Source organism: Diabrotica undecimpunctata, chromosome 4 (assembly GCF_040954645.1).
Source record: "Diabrotica undecimpunctata isolate CICGRU chromosome 4, icDiaUnde3, whole genome shotgun sequence".
In the NCBI taxonomy this organism is placed as follows: domain Eukaryota; kingdom Metazoa; phylum Arthropoda; class Insecta; order Coleoptera; family Chrysomelidae; genus Diabrotica; species Diabrotica undecimpunctata.
The window spans coordinates 146,717,386-146,738,540 of record NC_092806.1 but is presented as its reverse complement, the minus strand read 5'-3'; the positions used below and the strand labels follow the sequence as shown (position 1 = coordinate 146,738,540).

General features: G+C 34.2%; 1 protein-coding gene across 1 annotated transcript in view; it reads left to right on the top strand.

Annotated features, from left to right (window-relative positions):
• Positions 1 to 19,173, top strand: part of Tomosyn (syntaxin-binding protein tomosyn) — a 660,678-nt gene extending 641,505 nt beyond the window's left edge. Inside the window, exons 20-22 of the mRNA XM_072530470.1 lie at positions 6,492 to 6,587; positions 8,822 to 8,946; positions 12,531 to 19,173. Of these exons, the coding sequence (XP_072386571.1) occupies positions 6,492 to 6,587; positions 8,822 to 8,946; positions 12,531 to 12,784 (475 nt within the window). The 3' untranslated portion in view covers positions 12,785 to 19,173. The remainder of the gene's footprint in view (positions 1 to 6,491; positions 6,588 to 8,821; positions 8,947 to 12,530) is intronic.
• The last annotated feature ends 1,982 nt before the right edge of the window (positions 19,174 to 21,155 follow it).

Here is a 21,155-nt window from a genome sequence, read left to right as displayed (position 1 = left end):
CTGCCATTATAAATATTTTTTCTAATCAAATGTACATCTTCCACAGTAAGACTTTTAGTGCCTGTTTGTTTAATGTCGCTGTGTACCAACTTTAATGGTTTTTCACACAAATCATCCATTGCCTTCCAACACTATTACTAAATTTTTGCCGGTTTAACATTGTTTTTGATCAACTTTCATGAGTATGGTTATGATGACTACATTCGACTACATTGTTACAAATATTTAAAGTTTTATCAAATGCTTTGCACCTTCTTTCTACACACTGCCAACGTTTGATATTATTAGCAATCATTTTATGGAAGTTATACTTGTAATTGTCAATAACTAACATTGACTTACCCTTTTCACTTAACATTTCACTTACTTCAGATTTCTCCATCATGAACTAGGTATAACGACATTCAAACTGGAACTAAAGTAATAATGTTAAGATTCGCACCACCCCTATTTCTTATCATACAATTTCAGGTAGACTACTAATTACCTACCAATCTTTTCAAATAAATATATCAATTGCAACTTCTGATACGGAAAAACCCAATCAAATATTGAACAAGGGAATATGAGCTCTAACATCATAATACTTTAGTGATATTATCGTTATAATTTTAATATTTTTTTAAGTAAAAAGTAGTGTTATATAGTAGCATTGTTTAAAAAAGACTTATTCTTTTTTAAACAATGATGGTAATGTTGTCTTAATAGGTAAATACAAAGTTTGAGAAGACATTATTCAAATATCTTTTCTAAGAAATATATGGCCGGAGCGAATTTACTTATGCCCCTTTTCTGGGGGGTATTAAAATCTGACCGCGGGAGCGAACTAGTATACACCCACTCAGAGGGCTGTGGAGCGTCAGATGTTGTGTCTCTCTGAGGGACCGAATCCCAAACGAAGAAATACGTCGTAGAAAAAAAGAACAGACACCATCGAATAACTCGCGTCGCTAAAATGAAATTGGGCAGGACACGTCGCCAGATTATCAGACAACCGATGGACAAAACGTATGTAAGAGTGGAGACCAAAGCAAGAAGCAATGCGGAGCAGTGTACGCCCACCAACTAGACTGACGACCTGAAGCGTGTTAGCAATAACTAGATGCAAGCCGCACAAGACAGAGACAAATGAAAAGAGCTGAGGGAGACCTATGTCCATCAGTAGATGCATACAGGTTGATAATGATAATGAGTATTGTAAAAATGACACAAATCATTCTTTATAGAAACGGACTTCATTTGCGGCAAAACACAAAAATTTTCTACGAAAGCAGCACTCTTCACCTTTACAACGTATTTTGATTTTTGTCGATAGAACCGCGAGTTGATACAAATTTTATTGAAAATTAATTTCGCGCGGCAAATTAAAATTAATTTCGCCAAACTGGCATTCAAAATCGACGGTCGCTTCAAGCGTTATTTCTGAGAGAACGGCTCATTCTACACAAAAAGTGCTAACAAACATTTTTATTTAAAGTTATCTCAGCTACATTTTTTATTTGTCACATTTTTTTCTAAAGTACATTCGTTTACCAAATTCCCATCAGTAAACATGAGCACGTGTTGATATTCGCCGTCTCATTCGTCAAGACGCTATTAAATATAATTTATTACCTTAAGTCAGACAGATTCTCATATTACAGATCCCAACTTGCGATAATTTTAAATTCAAATTGTATCGTGTTGATTTTTAAGTTAATATATTGTGTTATATTTATGTTATAGTTATTGTTAAGTTATTTACTTGTCATGTTATTTTTTAGAGTTTAGTTTAATTGTGATATAATGATTAAATTTTAAGAAATTCTTACAATTCTTCTTCTTAAACTGTTAGAAAACAGTTTCAAAAGTAAATATTTTTAAAAATCATATGATACATAGGTCGTACATCAGTACGACCCTGTTTGGCTTACACGTGGTTCTATTGACGATTGGGAATTTGTAAAATGAATACGGTTTACGGCGTACAGGTTTTTGGTAAATCGATTTTTTCGAGGGGCGGTTTAAGGGGAAGCTGGTGGTAGGAGTGGTAAACTTTTTTGTATATTATTGAGGTCCCAAAATCGACATTTTTAGCAAAATTCAGCTGGTTCGTATGATTTTTAGAGGTTAAGTGACATTTTCGTCTCTGAAGACTGGAGTACTTGGCGAAATTAGAAATATGTAATTTGTTTATGAAAGATTTTTATGGATCCGATCTTATTTTTTACAAAATTTGCTATTGGACTTGCTAATAGACAATAATATCGTTTCTAAAAGAAATTGTTTCGCCGTCGTATTGTATTAATATAAAGTCAATATTCAAAGTAAAAATATATTATAAATTACCCATAAAAAAGTTGTTTTACGTATACTAAAGTAAACCATTTAAAAAATAAACAATTCAATGCATTTATATTATAATAATGTGTGTAGATGTTTAATAAACGGACGACCTTTTTAGTGGATTTCTAAATTAAGTAAAATATAGATATTTCAATATATAAATTTATTTTCTTTGAACTTCAACATACTTTTTACATATTCTCAAACAAAAAAACAATTTTCTAGTTGCTAAAAGCGAAATATATTCTCTTTATGAATAATATGTATCTCTGACATGCAAATTTTGTGTACACTAAAACATTTCCTCTGAATTTGTTTTTCTTATTTAAGAGGAACAGAAATTTGTGTCATTTCCTTTATTGCACTTACTGCTGCCTTTGCATTTGAGCGGAATGTATTTTTTCCAGCATGTTTTTGTGTATATATAACAAACATTCCTTGTTAAAATGTGCCATCGATATTTGTGTTTATATTGTTATTATAATAATTCCAGACAAATCGTTATATCTAGGGAGTTATTTGAAAGTGTTTTATTACAGTTTAATGTAAAATATTTGCAATCATTAAGAGCAAACCCTATTTTATCTCACAATTAAGAGATCCTAGAAGTGTAAATACATACGTATACATACTCATTCATTATATATATCAGACGAATCTGTAGCAATCCCTCTTAAAATAGTTTGTAGATCTAAGTGACTTTAAAAAAATTCTAAATTTGTTTATGATACTAACTATAAAAGTTTCTATAAGAAAAATATTACTACATTATTAATTTTTCACGGAACCGGTGCTAGAGCTCATGATGGATCCAGACCTGATCAACTATCTGCCTCAAAGATAATCAATCTTGAGCTGTGTTTAATATCTTCGTCGATAGATGTCGTCTTAGATGTGTTCTGCGATATCGTTTGCTTCCTTAGGTTCCTCGGTTGACTTCCTTAACCAATCACGAAGCTGATTCTCTGCATGTAATTTGTTGATCTTAGACTGGTTGCTTTGATATCCGATGCAAGATCAGTTCGTCCTTACAACATTACCATTTTGTTATTACTTATGATAAGCCACACCTTTTGCTCATGAACGCTTTTGTAGACCTCTGGTGTTTTTCTTAACAGCTAACCCTTATATGCCCACCTTCTTTTTATCTTCGATTGAACTGTTGTCTCATACCTGGGTATCATGGTTTTTAAGACTGCAGCAATAGTCAAAGTTATCACAGTTCAATAAGACATGTTTTGGAGTCACTTGGTAGCCTCCAAACAGTCTTTGTCTCCTTCTATTTAGTGCCTTGCAGTCATGTAAGATATAGTTGACTATTTCAGGTTCTTTGCTACAGAGTCTGCAGCTTAACTTTGCACGAAGCAGTCCCATTTTAGACAAATTTCTTCATTACAGAGTCTAGCTACCATTAAGTCCATCAGTTCTCTATTTGTTCAATCTACTGGTTCTAAGTAATCCACGAGTCTAATATTTTTCCAGGGTACTTCACTAACTTGACTTGCTAGATTTAGATTGGTACCATTGAGATTTAGAGTACCTTATATATCTATTCCATGATTTTGGATTTCTGGAATATATTTGAAGTATATTCTGTAACTACAGTTAGAATCCGTTGCATTATATCGCTGACTGCACCATTGAATTTGCCGTGGGCTAAGATGACTAAGTAATTCACATAGCAGAATGTAATGTCTGTCATTGTCGAATCTAGATATTAACCCATTCATGACTAGATTCGTCAAAGGAAGAGATAAGATGTTTTCTTGGCACTCCTTTACCAAGCAGTGCCTGGTTGGATAAGCTAGTCTTTCCTAAAAGGAAGTTTTCCTTGGTGGTTAATAATAGTAAACTCCTGCTGGAAATATGTATATACTAGACCGCCTCAGTGTTAGATCCCTCGACAACTTAAATGAGAAGGTTATGTTACAGTCACAGGGTTCATACCTATTTCTCCTTACATTCTGTTTCTCTCCACTGTCCATATATTACACTCCAGCATTGTGTGAGTAATAGTGTCAGAGTATTCGCAATATAGACATTTATCTGTATTATTTTTTTTTTCTAAACCTATGAATATAAGCCCTGAACCTGCCATGTCCTGTAACTAGCGTCAAGAAGTAATCCAGTCGCCTGTGACCACAGTCCACCCAGTCCCTTATGCTTGTGATCAGCATCTTGGTCCACTGGATAATATCTTCCGTGTTGTTCCACTCTTCTTGCCATCTTTCCATTGATCTTTCCCTTTCTTCTTTTTTTATGACTGTTTTTAAATGTTCTCTTCTCTCATCGAGATGTTTCCTTTCTACTGCTGACATATGCAGAGGAACACAACCCCTGATAGTCACCCGTATATGCTCCCCCCACACGTCATATCGCTGTAGCATCACTCCCAGATATTTGACCCATTTCTTTGTTGTTAGCTGTACCCCTGCACATTGGAGTTCCATCCCTTGTCTTTTACGTTTACCCTTCAGAATGATGGCTTCGGTCTTCTCTGCTGCGAGTTCTAGTCCGTGATCTATCATCCAGTCCTTCACGACGTTGCCCGTATGTCTTACCTGAAATGGGAGATCCGGCTTGTCCCTCGCTACTATCAGCAGATCTAGATCATTCGCAAAAGCAAGGCGGTTATACCTCCATATTCGCAGTTCTTGACCCCGTCATATGCCAAGTTCTATAGCGTCGGACCAAAGACTGATCCTTGTGGGACTCTAGCCGTTACGTCAACGAGTGTGCCCTTTTTAACCAGCTCCCTTTCCTTCAATATTCGCATCACCTCTTTCCACTTCAGAGTGTTGAATGCATTTCTAACATCGAAGGGCAGCAGAGCCGCCCAACGCTATTTGTCCTCAATGTTGTGCAATGCCTCGATTACACTCAAAATTGCGTCAATTATGCTCTTCCCTTTGCAGAACCCGAGTAGTCTCGGGGATAGGCCTCCTAATCTCTCAATCCTTTAATACTAGCTCAAGATGAGGCAGGTTTAGTATCACATACATCACTGCAATGAGTGTAGTGGTAGTTTGGTTTATTTAATAAAAACTAAATAAGTTCGGACAGCTGTCCATAAGATCCTATAGTTTTGCTCTCAATTATTAGCTCTAGTTAGTATTTTGCTACTCATGATTCTTTTGTTGAGTACAGATAGCGTTTGCTCTTAATAAGAGGTATCATCACACTATGTCTGTCAAATAGGCATGCCTATTCATGCTATCTATGGTATCTTTTTGTGTTGTCCTTCATTAAAAAGTGTATCGAAAACTGAAAGATTATAGCGACACCTATGGAATGGGAGAATTATACTAAGTGCCAGAAACACGTATTGTCTAGCCTAATGTAAGAGAAACATGATGTATTGATTATTAAAAGGATTTCCGTATTTCTTCCCATTTATTAAGAATATCTAGGTCTCCTATATTTAGTATGAAACATTCTATACAAGCACAGGGAAACATATCAACGCACAGTCGCAGATGATAAAGATTATTATTGATCATAGATGGCTTCACATTAATGCTCAGTTTAAGTGATTGCTACATTATTGATCTGTTTTCAGTTCTTGATAAAGGTTTTCAGACGATGCTAAACAGAATACGTTTCAATTATGTTTGCTATCTTTGTTTAAAGTTTAAATAAAATCATATCTTTTAAAGGATTTACTTCATCTAGTATTCCTTAATTTAAAATTTTAATATGATAATTGGATTTAGTTCATTAAAAAAATACTAATCCAATTACTACTAATACTAACCCAAAGTACCAACTAAAAGTACTAACTTTTTTCAAGTTTTATGTATTCTGTGGGATCTACGCAGATTATTATCTATCTCAGATAGTCTAGAAAAGAACACGTAATAATAATACTGTTTTTGTATTTTCTTTTTATTTAAAACATGGAATATATTGAAGAAATAAAAAATATAAATAAAACAGTAGATAGGGTGATACAGAAACATAATTGTTAAGAATAAAGATAAAATGGTCCAAATGCGTCTTAACTTATTTATATCATAAAAGTATACAGTGATAGGATTGTAATTAATAAACACAAATACAGAACCGAAAATTTCTCTTTGTTTTCGGTACACTTTTTGACCATTCCATAAAAATAAAACATTAATCACTATTCGTTTCCACTACTATAACAGTAATTTATTTTTTAGAATCACCAGAACCTTCAACTTCAGTAACAGAGGTCATGGTTTATACCTGGCGTCACCTTCAGAGCTACAAAAGTTCACTTTATGCGCGGAATTTTGGTAAGTGTTTAAATACATATTTAAACATATTTAAAAAAAAATACATATTTTTACACAAAATTGTCTGAAATGTAATGCTGCAAGAAATATAGTATAAACTAATAAAAGGGAAAATCCCAGTGGTTGGTTGTATATCATAGTTGTTAGTTTCTTAATATTTCGAATGTTATTAAACTCTACAGCTGGCTTTTTATTATCTTTTATTTTAAGATGCATTAAAGTGACACGTTTTAATAATCCCATCACATGACGATAATGATAATCATCTCTACATAGTAGGCAACCAACGATTCCCACGTTAGTAGTCCCGGTTGCCTAACAATATCATATAACAATGAATTATCAGTGAATACATAGTTAGCAATTGAAACTGGCTACTTAGATAATAGGTTGTAATAACCTTTGGATCAAAAAAATGTTGCGAACCTCAGAAAAAGTTCCGTCAACCAGCTTTTCACACGTAATCAGTTTGCAATTTATAAGGAAAAATTACTTTCCATGGATGAGATTACAACTGATAAAATGTCGCTAAGAGAAGCAGCTTGTGCTAATTTGAAAAGTGGAGGACAAGGCTATACACGTTGTAACTGCAAGGGACTTTTGTGCAATTCGAAGTGTCATGATAGTCTAAGTTGTTGCAGTAAATACGATTATGCATAATACATTTCCCTTGTTTTGTTTTTTTCATATTATATATCAAAATTTAAAACAGAATGTTTCTCTCTTATGTTGATGATATTTTAGTTACCAATCGCTATTTGCGCCAATCTTCTTATGTTTATTAAAACAATTTTGCCAAAAAAATACATACCCTACTAAATTTTTATTTTTTATTGATAAAATCTGTATGATGAATAACGAGATTTACCGGTGAATGTTAGAGAATATGATATTTAACCAATAATTCGATCTTACGCCAAGCGACTTGCTTGGCGTATGATCGAAAATATCTACTTACATAATCGAATAGAGGCAAAGATAAATGGAAAACTAACACAGTGTATACCAGTACAAAGCGGAATCAGACAGGGTGACTCGTTAAGTCCGCTTCTCTTTAATATAATAATGGACGAAAGAATACAAGCAGTACGTAAAGGTCATCGTTACATAATGGGGAACAACGAAATTTAAATATTATGTTATGCAGACGACGCCGCATTAATCGCCGAGATAGAAGACGAGTTTCAGAGATTAACAAACATCTTCAATATAACAGACAAAAATTACAATATGATAATATCAGCAGAAAAAACCAAATGTATGACAACATCTAAATACCCACTACGATGTAAAATCGAAATTGATGGGAATAATATTAAACAGGAAGCAAGGTTTAGATATCTGGGAATAGATATAACTAGTTACGGAGATGTTGAAGAAGAAGTACCACAACAAAGCTTAAAAGACACAATGTGGAAAACAAACACCTAAGACAAGACACAAAAACAAGAATCTATAAAGCGGCAATTAGACCTATATTAACATACACGGTGGAGACAAGACCTGACACTATCAGGTAATATCAGGAAAAAGTCTGTTGAATAGAGAGAGAAGCGAGAGCATAAGAAGAGCATGCAATATAGAAGATATAAATGGATGGGTGACAAAACGGAAACAGGAGTGGAACGAACACTGTCGTAGAATGGCAGAGGATAGGATAGTACGAATAGCACGAGATAAATCACCAAATGGACGAAGAAGTATTGGCAGACCAAGAAAAAGATGGTACGATAATTTAAACAATTTAGGAGGCTAATATTGAAAAAGAAACAGGCTTTAAAGCCTACATACAAGAAGAAAGAAGTAAGAAGAAGAAGCCAAGCGACTTGATGAATGTTGACATTCACTGTTGTATTTCGACATTCACTGGATTTCGGGCTTTCACAGTAATACATCAATTTCCTTTTCTAATCTTAAACACGATGCTATTGCAACGTTTGCTGATAATACTGCTATTGATATTCTAGGTCTTAAAAACGACTAGTTCACATTTGCCACTTAGTTCATGCGCTGTAGGTGCAGAATATCCAGAATAGACCTTTGTTAGCTCTTATTGTGTTAAATACTTGCTATAAATCCCTTGGTTGTTATAGTCGATTTGGAAATGAGTGATAGCACAGTTTTTATTTAATTTCTTGTCTCAATTTTGTACAAAAATTATATGACGTACGGTATATCTTTTTGGTTTTTGAGTAACAGATCTTAAAATATTGTTTTAATTATTGTGGTTTTAGCTCAAACCTAACAGAAATGATTGGTGAACTTTTCCTACCGATGGAAATGCCTGAGCCACCCAAAGAAGGATTTTTCAAAGGACTGTTTGGAGGAGGTGTCAGATCTCTAGATCGGGAAGAGTTATGTAAGTATATATTAAAAAAATTCTGGTAATGTTTTTTTCAAAAAATACAAATAAATGTTTAGGTAGAATAAATAGTAGTATGATATGTATTTTTATTACGATAGAGGCGAAGGTTAGTTTACAAATGTGTACAAATTATAAGTAATTCCTCTTCCATCTCTCTTAGAGATGGAAGAGGTTTTTAGTGGCATTTAATTACAAATTCAATATTTGCGGTATCAAAAATATTGATAATAAAGGATCACTAAACACCCGAAGAAAAAAATATTACATATTCCGTCTTTATTCATCATCACTCCCTTTGCCCCCTATGTAGGATCAGCTTCCCTAATTAAATTTCATCAATGGTCATACCAATATGAATCTCCTTTACAGACGAGTCCTACCTAAGCATTTCCTCTAGCTGTTCTTTGGTCTTCTTCCCCTGCTCCTCCCAGGAACTTTCAAATCAGAAATTTTTCGTACTGTGTGATTAACGTCTAAACCATGCCCGAACCATATTCACGTATGATCTCCCATTTTAGTATCAATTGGTGCTACCCTTAGGCTTTCCTATTATACCCATTCTTATTTTTATCCTTTTTTCTCACTTCATTCATTCTCATTTCCGCCACACGCATTCTTTGTTCCTCTTTCTTTTTAACTGCTCAACATTCAGTTTCATACATCGTGGCAGATCTTATGCCAGCTTTATAGGTTCCAGCTTCCTTTTAGTTTCATTGATATCTTTCTGTCATACTACACACCATTTTCTTCCTTTCACTTCACACCCTAATTATAATACATTCGTCTCCATCTTCTATTTCCCCATTACTCTGTAATACCAATCCCAGCTCCTTAAAACTATTCCTTTTTACAATCATTTCATGATCCAAAAATATCATTTCATTTGTAGTAACTCCATTGTTCATTTCAATTACTCTATTTTTGTTCTAATAAGTTGTAAACCTTTGTCCGCGAGAGCTTGTCTCCACTGTTCTTGTAATTGATCCAAAATCCCTTTCAGTATATCCTACTAACAGTACATCGTCAGCATACATTAAAGACCATGGAATGTAGTTTCTCTGTTATCTAATCCAACGTTAATAATGATAAATAATGACTTATCGCCGAACCCTGATGCAATTCTATACTGTTGCACTGTATATCGGACTAGATGTGGCACAGGTGTTAATATATTAAATCATTCGTCACACCTGGACACCATGTTGTAATGGAAGGTCGAGTAGTTGAAATTATTCATCACACCTGATACTAAAATGTAATAAACGACAATTTAAGTGAGTTTGATCAGCTCACTTGAAACCAATAATTGTAATTTCTCTATATCTCGGGTATTAACTAAATCTAATTCATAGATGCAAAAGTATCGCTAATATTATCTCACTTCGACAGATAGACAAATCACACTAGTGGGGGGGGGGTAGTGGGGTGAGTATGTACATCAAAGGACATCAAACATACCGTTTTGATATATAAAGCTTGACCGAATTTTTCCCATGCATTAATAACAATGAGTTATCTTTACAATTATCTGCCAGACATTTAAGAAAATGTCTCGTGAATCTTAATATACTCAACTAAATAAAATTTTTAATACAATAAATAAAATACTCCATGAATATCCCACACATTATATTTATTTTATTTCCATTATTGGTTATAGAATAAAGCACACTATCATTGTTTTACTGTCTGTTCGGCCGAAGAAAGGCTGTCAACTGAACATTGAAGGGATCAAACCAAACAAAAGCCAATAACAACAATTGTTAACTATCAAATCCAACAAAACCTGCAAATGATGGCTAAAAATTTTAATCAATAATTTTAAAAAATATACAATAAGCAAATGGACGGATTTACTGTAAAACTGAACTAAAAAATGGTACAAAAATGCTGATCAATTTCAGCTATATATATTTCCTTACACTTTAACAACTGCCAAAATTCGGTGCAAAAATGATAAAAGTTCTATTGCATGAAATGAGGTCAATATGCTTAGAATGGAACGAGTTGTTTCATAAAAAAAACAAACTTATACAAAAATTTCTCTGCGATATAATTTCTTAAAATAAAGCTCTCTTTACTGCAATATTAGGCAATTCCATAACTCTACGCCTTGGAGAATCTGTTTTTCATCTGAAACCCAATTCGTTTACTAACCTCCATAACGATGTAATAGAACCATCGAACATGCTTCTTAACCAAGTTGTCTCTTAATAATTTTAAAGTTACTTGATTTCTACAAAGAAAACACTATGATTTAATAAACATTTCTTATGAACATTCATTCTGTCTACATTTGCTAATTTGTCAAAGTTCTTACTTGTTTTGTACATGTCGTAAATAAAATCACGAATACCACTAACATTCAACTCTTCTGTATTAGTTTATCTTTTTGTAATACCGTTTTTTACGAGGTGGTTTTAAAAGTTCATTATTTTTAACAGCTTGAGAAATATTATTAACAGTAGATACACTTAGTTTTAAGACTACTGCAACACACTAAAATACATAAGAAAACATTTAATTGTAAAAACGTCCCGCCATTATTTCTTGTTTAAAATAATCTATTAAAGCTTATCGGCTATTATCAGCTTTCTACAGACTATTCAGTTGTTTTTGGCGTAGCACAATCACAATACACAACAATAATTAGTTTTTAAAGCTATTAAGTTAAATTTAATGTGTATTTATAAATACAATTTATTAATATATAATATATTGCGAATCAAATTGTGTAATAAATCAAAACATAAACAATATTCTTACTCTAAAAAAGCGGCAACACTGTAAACAACTTTTCCTAACGCTGAACTGTCATGGAAATTTGAAGTATTTCCATATCAGTGGCGTACGATTGTCTAATCTATTTAATTAAAATTATTATTTTATGGAGTTTTAAACTCAAACAGTTATCTCAAAAAAGTTATATTATTAATAATAACAAATGTTTTTGCTTATTTAATCAATATAATAATGATTACATTTTTCTGATTATTATACCATGTTGACGCCTATGAAAGATCGAGCAGTTCCGTATGGGTGTAGTATTATTAGCTGTGTAAGGGAAATTTTAACTCTAAGTTTGATGTTCTGGAAATTTTTATTACAAGTGAAGTCACTTTGTATAAATCGTGACGTGCAACGTTTTACTTTGAAAAATAGTATAGTCGAGTATTTTCTTTGAGGGGCATTTCTAGTAATAGAATAATAATAGGTCTATCGTAACAGATGTATCCATATGTTGATTTTTGTTACACAATATATTATTGGAGTAGAGTTTATATAAATCTCAATAATAAAAAATTTTTTAAAAATAAACTATTTATGTTGTAATTTTTTATTATTTCCAAGAAGATATCTGAATAAAAGGAAATATCTACGATACTACAAAGTAACATCTGTGGAATAATATAATAGTTTATTTTATTAATGATGGCAATGAGAATTTTCTATAAGTTATAGTTATTTCCGTCTTTGTAGTTCTTGTAGTGATTTGAATCACTTTGGACGCTACATCTTTCAAAGTATTTATACGTTTTTTTTTTCTGGTGCACCTATTTATTTGCCAATTTTTTTAGTTGGAGAGTTGAGCGGCAAACCCAGCAAAGCCGTGGCGAAGCACATTCCAGGAACTCTCTCAGATCTCAGTCAGCGAGCGACTAGTGCCAGTAGCGAAGTGAGCAGAGCACACAAGTTGATGCTAGAGCGAGGAGACAAACTCAATCAACTGGAAGAACGAGCAGAAAAGATGAGAGGTGAGGCCGAGAACTTCTCCTCTTCGGCACACGAACTCATGCTCAAATATAAGGATAAAAAATGGTACCAGTTGTGAAGTGCTTGTATTGTCATTTTTACTAACACTGTATAAGAGCGTTATTTGTGGTAATAAACTGTACATATTTTCATACTAGAAACGTAGAATTGATAGTTTGTAGACAATTCAGTACGTGATAAATCAATAATGAATACAAACAATGATAAAAAATATAGTAGATAAAAACAGGTTTATGTTGTAATGAAAGTCATTAAAGTCTACCGTTTTTCAACTCATTACAGTGTTGAATAAATCAACTTCAATTGAACGAACATGTTCGAAATGATTTATTAAGATTACCCATATTCTGTATATCGTGTTTGCTAAAACATAATTAAATATGATTTTGTGAGACAATCGACCAAAAGAAAATACTTAAAGGTATTTTAATCTTTATTTGATCGCTTACGATTATTACTATCTATATTTTGTTACAATTTCATATCAGTGCGTTGGAATATTAAGGAATATTTAATTAATAACGAAGAACATAAACACAGAATGTTATCATCGTTTTCACATATAAAATTTGTATTCTTACAATTAATTTTGGCATTATTATACATTATCAAGTATTCATATGCAACATAATTCGCTTATATGCTGTTATAGAAAAAATATGTAGGTATTGGTAATTTCCTCCTCAATCCGTTGCCCGCGTTTTACATCATGCAATTTGACACTGTCATGTACGTACAGTGTTGCCGCACTTTCTTCATTATCCATTATCACGCTAGTTATAAAAAATATTAAAATATGAAGACACAAGTCCCTTACAATGATTTTTTACGTTGTTTTGATATTTTGTGGATATAAATATAATAAACAGTTACATATTTGCAGTATTTGCTTAGAAGTTGGTGATATTAGTAAAAATACATTGACAACGTTGTAAATCGAACTTAAAGTTTCTATTATTTGCACACCTTAAATTAAAGTGTAATCGGTATACTATGTTTGAACGAATATTTAATGTAAATGTATCTTTCTTTTTGTACTAAATTCAAAATTGTTATTAGAAATTTTATTTTACAATTAATATGAGGTATATATGTCAAAATAATTCTAAAATTATCATCAGGAAACTTCTAAGCAGTTGGTTACTATGACTTATTTTGACTTATGACTTATTTTGTGTATCTTTTTCATTAGTTTATAATATACACTGCCTGGCATAAAATTAGGGTCACGCCGTAATTTGAAGTTATTGTAGAAATCATTATTCTTTTTGAACTATTTTCGGTTGTAACATAGTTTACTAATGGATTGCTTAAAAAAATTGTTTGTTGTTGCTGTTTCGATAAGCGTTTGAGATAAAAAGGGCCTCTTGCCCTAATTCCTAAAAACCTTTGTTTTTTTAATTTAAATTGTTTGTGTAGTGTACTGCAATGAGCATAAGTTCTGTTGTGGTGGCGTTAGAAGATGCCCACGGTTAACGCGAAACTGCGAGAAACGTTGGTGTAAGTCTCTAAAGTGTGCAACGAGTATGGCGACGGACGAAGAGACCGGTCTACTTACTCGAAGATCTGGTTCAGGACAGTTAGGAGATAACTTCATGCTGCAGGTTTATCTTCTCGAACTAGAGTAACTGGACCGCTGCTTTCCCGTCAATACCGAATGGCCAGATTGAATTTTGCACGAGAACACTTAAATAAAGCAGGATTAAACTTAAACTTAAGGTTTAAACAATACAGGATTGGAGTCGTGTATTGTTTTCTTGCGATGAATCGAGATTCTGTCTTAGGATCTCAGACAAACGTGTAAGAATGTGGCAACGTCCAGGCAAGAGATATGTTCCAACATGTGTTACCGAGCGACTTCCATTTGGTGACGGGTCAGTTATGACATGAGAAGGCATATCGTTTGACGCTCACACGGAGTTAGTCTTTATCGAGAATGGGACATTGACTACGCATAAGTACCTGAGGCAGGTTCTAGAAGACGAAGAAAAAATCACACGATTTGTTTGGTCCTACTCGCAGTCCAGATATCAATCCCATAGAACATGTTCTGGGATGAGATGAAGCCCGTTTGCGGCGTCATGTGCCGGCCCCCAGAAATTCAAGAGCGCTTCGTGGCATATTGGTGCAGGAATGATACAATCTTCAGCAGAATATGATCCAAAATCTGATGAGACCGTGATCTTACTGAATGAGCTTTATGGTAATGAGAGTTTTATGTTTTTTGCGCTTGTTTGTTGGTTAAAGAGTACCTAAGTATTTTAGACATAGCACCTGCTCGATCTTTACCCTAATATAACCTAACTTCAGAATTTGAGACTCCACAGTTAGGATTGGCTGCTGATTTATAGATCATTACACGATATTACAAAACAGAACCTAAAGGCCAGATGAGGCCAAAGAACTTTTGAATCAGCTCTACCTTTCCTCGCTAGAAGGGGGATTGAAAATAAATATATCTAAAACCCAGATGATGACAAATCTTGTAGTCAGCGAAGATATATGCGTAGGAACAAGATCCATAGACCAGGTAATGGCCTATAAATACCTAGGTCATGAGATTCGCATAGGAAAAGATAACCAAACCGTTGAGCTTGTCCGTCGTATAAGACTGACTTGGGCAGCCTTCGGCAAGCTGAACCATATTTTCAAATCGTCTGATATACCAATATGCCTTAAAAGAAAAACGTTTAATCAGTGTGTTTTGCCAGTGTTAACTTACGGTGCCGAAACGTTGACCATGACAAGGAGAACAGTTCAAAAGATCCGTGTGTGTCAAAGGGCGATGGAGCGTGCTATGTTGGGCGTTTCACTACGAGACAAGATCCCAAATCGCCAGCTACGACAAAGAACAGGAGTGGCTGATGCAGTAGAGAGAGTAGCAACACTGAAATGGAACTGGGCAGGTCACGTGGCTCGAATGACAGATAATAGTTGGACAAAGCGGATACTGGAATGGAGACCAAGAGATGATGCCTACCGAAGCAGAGGTCGTCCACCAACACGTTGGACTGACGATCTAAAACGTTGTCATAGGAATTGGATGCAAGAGGCACAAGATCGAAATAGATGGAAAATTATGAGGGAGATCTATGTCCAGCAGTGGATAAGCGAAGATTGAATGTAGATTACAAAACAGAACCTAAAGGCCGATTTGAATACAAGATATTCGTTAACCTGGGCAGCATTTGTACGACTGCATTGTTTAAATTTTATCTACCAAATACTCTAAAAGTCAAAACTTTCGACCAGTATGTACTGTCACTCTGGCAAGAGTTATGGAATGTAGAGTACTCGATATTAAACTGAGCGATCTTATACCCAATGAAGAAATAAGATCAAATGTGACAGATGTAATCCAATAAATTGCTATGGTAAATTGGAACTAGGTAAGTCACGTAGGAAAAATGAAAGATAACTTATTGACAATGCAAATTGTTTAATGGCGACCAAGAGAACGAGAGACCGAACTCAAATCTGATTAACTGATGACATCAAAAGAATAGCTAAACGCGAATTATCTAAAAAAAGAACAACAGAAATGAATTAACATACGTAAGGGAAACTTACATTCGACGATGAATAAAATGGCGAATTTGACTATACTATCACTAATTTATATGCTTGTTTATATTTTTCCGAAAGTTAGGGCAGAGTTAATCACACTTAATAGAGGTTAAACAGGAAGGGAGAGACTCTACATTTTTGTCGTAGGCCTCTAAATATTCTGATGTAGATCCTTAAATTCTGAGTGAATCTTTGATATCTTTTACATTGTTCACGGATGGTATTGACAAATTTTTGAAGTTATACTTCTATACGCGCGCTCCACGTTGGAAATTTGTATGGGAGTGAATCTGTGAAACCATTACATATGTAAGATAATGAGTAAGAGAGAGACAGAAGATATATTTTCTCTCTCTTCCTCTCTCGAATATAAAAATGTTCCTTTTGTATATATAATATAATATTATACATATTATATAAAGATATATATACATATATTATACATATAATAAAATATTTATTAATATTATTATTTATGTGATATGTTTTGTATTATTTATTAAATGTTCATAATTATATTATTCTTTTGTATTTCAAAATAATAATCTCAATAAATCACTGTATGATCCAGAACTGTCAATTTTGAAATACATTTGTGTTATGTCCTCGGTAGTGTAGTAGTCAGTATCCCCGCCCGTCACGCGGGAGACCGGGGTTCGATTCCCAGTCGGGGAGGACTTTTTTATTAATGGTATTACATTATTGTCATTTTTAAATACTTATGGATATTGCATTTTAATTTGTATTGTATTATTATATATGGAATTATGTTGCACTGTATTGTAGTGTATTTTTTTATGTATATTATTGTCATTTTTAAATACTTATGAATATTGCAGTTTAATTTGTATTGTATTATTATATTAATATCAAAATAAACAATGAATTTTACTGCAGAGTGTGTAAAAAAATTTTGCATTCAACTCCTTTCATACATATATGAAAATAAAAATATACATTTTCATCAAAATATTGATTCAATCCTTCATTATTAGTAAGTTGTTATTAATTCTGTTTCTCTTTCTGCTATGTCTTACCTATAAAATTACATATGTAATGATTGTGCAGATTGACTCCCAAATAAATTTGTAACTGCGAATCCGTGTATAGAAGTGTAACTTCCACCGGCAGTCCCACTGGACTGTCACACCCGTTTTTTAATTAGTAATATGATTTTACTAATAAAAAGTAAGTTTCAAAGTTTGATTTATGTCCAAAAAATTAACAAAAATTTCAGATTCTTTTTTATGTTGACATTTACTTTTCTCTTCCCTAATATTTCAATAGTTTTTACTATCGTATTGTTAATACTACAAAAGATATGTGTACTTAATAAAAAATGAAAATTAGGTATCGGTGTTCGTCTCATGTAAAATTTCAGTTAAGTCTTTAAAATATAACCTAACAAAGATTTGCATTCGTTTTATATTTAAAATTTTATTAATTTATATTTAAAATTAAGTGTTAAAATCTAATGAGAACTGATTTTTATATAAATTTCTCATACAAAATTATTTATATAAAAATTGGCGGTAAAATCTCATTGACAAATGACAGTTCTATTTTCATTTCCAGAATTTAAGTCTATTTCTCGATATTAGTAAAACTGGTCGTATTCAACCAATCACAATCAAGAAGTCATGCAATATAGTCTCTTTAGTTTGAAATCAATCCATATTTGTACTTATATCATTTATTATAGTACTCGCCAGCTAGGTACAAATGTGATTAGCGATATCGTTCGCTACAAAAATGCAAATCTGCGCTGATTTTTCCCTGCTTGTCAAGATAAGTACGCGCATCTCGTTCGCCAGGCAGAATCAGCCATGTTTTAAACTTAACCAGTGCTATTCAGTAAAATTTTATCTGGTGTGCCTAGAAAAATTAACCCGGTTTAATTTATTTACGGCAACCTTAGACATAATATGCAATATTTTATGTCGTACTTTTAATTGAAAGAAAAGTTTAAATTATATCAAATTTACTAATGCTGACACACTTCAAAGGCGGGACCTGAGAGTAGGAATTCCGATTGTTATTTATTTTGTGCCTATACTATACAGTAACCAGATGAAACAATCGTTTATATTTTGTGACTGTAATAATTGAAAAACGGTGGTTTTAGTGTCGATAGTATAAATATTGTTACAAAAATACATTATTTGAAATGCCAGTACGTTTTATAAATGCTTGTGCTAAATAGTAATTATTATTATTTCCTTCGTCTATATTTTCGTTTAAATGTGGCTAGTAAACTTGCTTTTTCTCGTACTGTGTAAAAAATATTAATTTTCTTTCTCTACCTTTTAGACTTTTTAGTGGATCTCGAATAGGAAAAACCCAACCGGAAATATCTATTATAGTGAAAAGTGTGTATGCAGGGTATATTTAATAAAGGAGAGAAAAAATAGTTACTTCTTGTCATATTATAAAGGTAAAAGAGTATAGATACTTGGACCAAGATTTATAATATATTGTTGTGAATTTATTAATTGTTAAGTCTTTAATTTATAATGTCTTGTTCTTATCTTAATTCATTAAAAAGCACAATGATTGATATTTATTTATTTTCACTAAACATACATAATTTATTAAAAAGCGAACGTAACATTTTATCGCGAGCGCGTCGTCCGAATTAACTAACTGTTTTCAAAATAAAAGTTCCTCCATATTTATACGAAAACAGCTGCTCTAGAATCCCATGGATTTTGACCTCAATTGACCTGGTTTCGCCTCGAATGGACAGGCCTAATTCCGGAAGATTCGAATGGAACCAGTTTTTTTTATTACTTGGAGTTTATGCCAGCTATTCGAAAGGTCTCGTATATTCTAAAACAGAACAGCATTAGTCATAATATAATACGGTTATTTTTAGGCCAGGATTTTTATCGTAACATTGCCCCCCTCTTAAAAGATGGTTCCTCCTGGAACCTTGTCGGGACTGGAACCGGAACTGTATGCTGGTATCGGCAACTGGACCCTCTTTTACAACTTCCAGTTGTATAAAAATGACAAGGGACGGTTTTCTCTCCGCACCAGTAACTATGCGGATTGCAACAGACTAACACCTGGACTTCGGTGTCTTTGAAGATCTCCTCCACCATATTTCGGATAACCCTCCAATCTAATTGGCGGCACTCCAACTTTGGCATGGCTAACTTTTGCACGTCGGACTCTAGTACGTGCTCTCTCAATTGAAGTAAGGCTTCCCATACATCTCGGTAGGTAGGTTGGTCACGGGCAGTGTCTTTTGTTACCAGGTAGAAAAGGTAACGTGATGCATCTTGGAGTTTCAAGGTTTTACCGGGAGCTGGCACCTGGCATTGAAGTTCTGCAACTCGACCAAACTTCCTTCGAAAGACGGATGCCAACCCTGGTGCGTCTTTGATACTGGCCGGGATGGTGAGGGCCAGCGAGTAGTCATCGGGGAGCGCTAGTAGATCTTGCTTTTCTTCAGTGGTAACACCATGTCTCGCTTTACCGGTACCTCCATAGGCACCCATGAATTCCTCAAACGTGAGGTCAGACACATCGTGGACTTGGTTTACTTCCACTTCTTCATCTACGTCGTGGTCACCTTCGAAAGACGCCAGCCGGTTATGGTGTACTATCATCGGCTTTCCCTTCGGAATCTTGCTTATTCGGTAGATGACATCGTTGATCTTCTCCATGATGAGGTATGGACCTTCCCAAAACTGCTGCAATTTGGGAGAACAACCTTTTCGCTTCTTGGGATTATACAGCCATACTTTGTCGTTCTTCTTAAAGCAACCCTTTTCGGCTTGTGTATCGTACCGTTTCTTCATTCGGTCGCTAGCGATCTGAAGGTGGGAACGGACCAACTCATGTACATCGTCCATTCTTCTTCGTAATTCGATCACATAATCTTCACCTGCTACATCTTCTACAGGTCGACACCCAAATTCTAGATCACAAGGTAGTCGCATTTCGCGTCCGAATAGGACTCTGGCTGGTGTCTGGCCCGTTGATTCGTTAACAGCAGATCTGTAGGCCATTGTGAAGAACGGAAGGTATTGGTCCCAGTCTCGCTGATGATCGGACACCATCTTTGTCAAATATTTGCCAACTGTCCTATTCATCCGTTCTACCATACCATCAGATTGCGGATGATATGCTGTAGTTCTTGTTTTCTTCATGCCTAGTCTATCACATATTCCTTGGAATAGATCGCTTTCGAAGTTCCTGCCTTGGTCACTATGGATCTCCAAAGGCACTCCAAATCGGCTGATATATTCTTGGATCAACTTATCTGCAACGGTGGCGGCCTTCTGGTCTGGAAGTGCGTAAATCTCGACCCACTTAGTGAAGTAATCCATTACTACCAGCATGTACTTGCCTCCATTTTCACTTTCTGGAAATGGCCCAGCGATGTCCAAAGCTATTCTTTCAAACGGGCTTCCAACATTATATTGTCTCATAGGAGCTCTCCTTTTTCGGTAAGGCCCGTTACTCGTGGCACAAATAGTACATTTCTTACACCAGTCTTTTACATCGTCGGAACTGTTCATCCAATAAAACCGTTCCCGAATTCGCTGAAGGGTTTTCCTTACACCAAAATGCCCTCCCGATGGACTGTCGTGTAACTGACGAAGTACTTCGGCTATTCTGCTCTTTGGGATCACCAACTGTCTTCTCTTCTCTGAACCGTCATCATTTTCCAGGACTCGTTTAAGCAAGCCATCTTCGATGATAAATGAGTCCCACTGGGCCCAATACGTCTTAACTACTGAGCATAGGTTTGATATTTCCTGCCAAGGTGGTCGACGGTTTTCCTCTTTCCATTTTCGGATTTTCTGTATAACTGGATCTCTCTCTTGTTCTTCCCTGATCTTAGTAGGCGT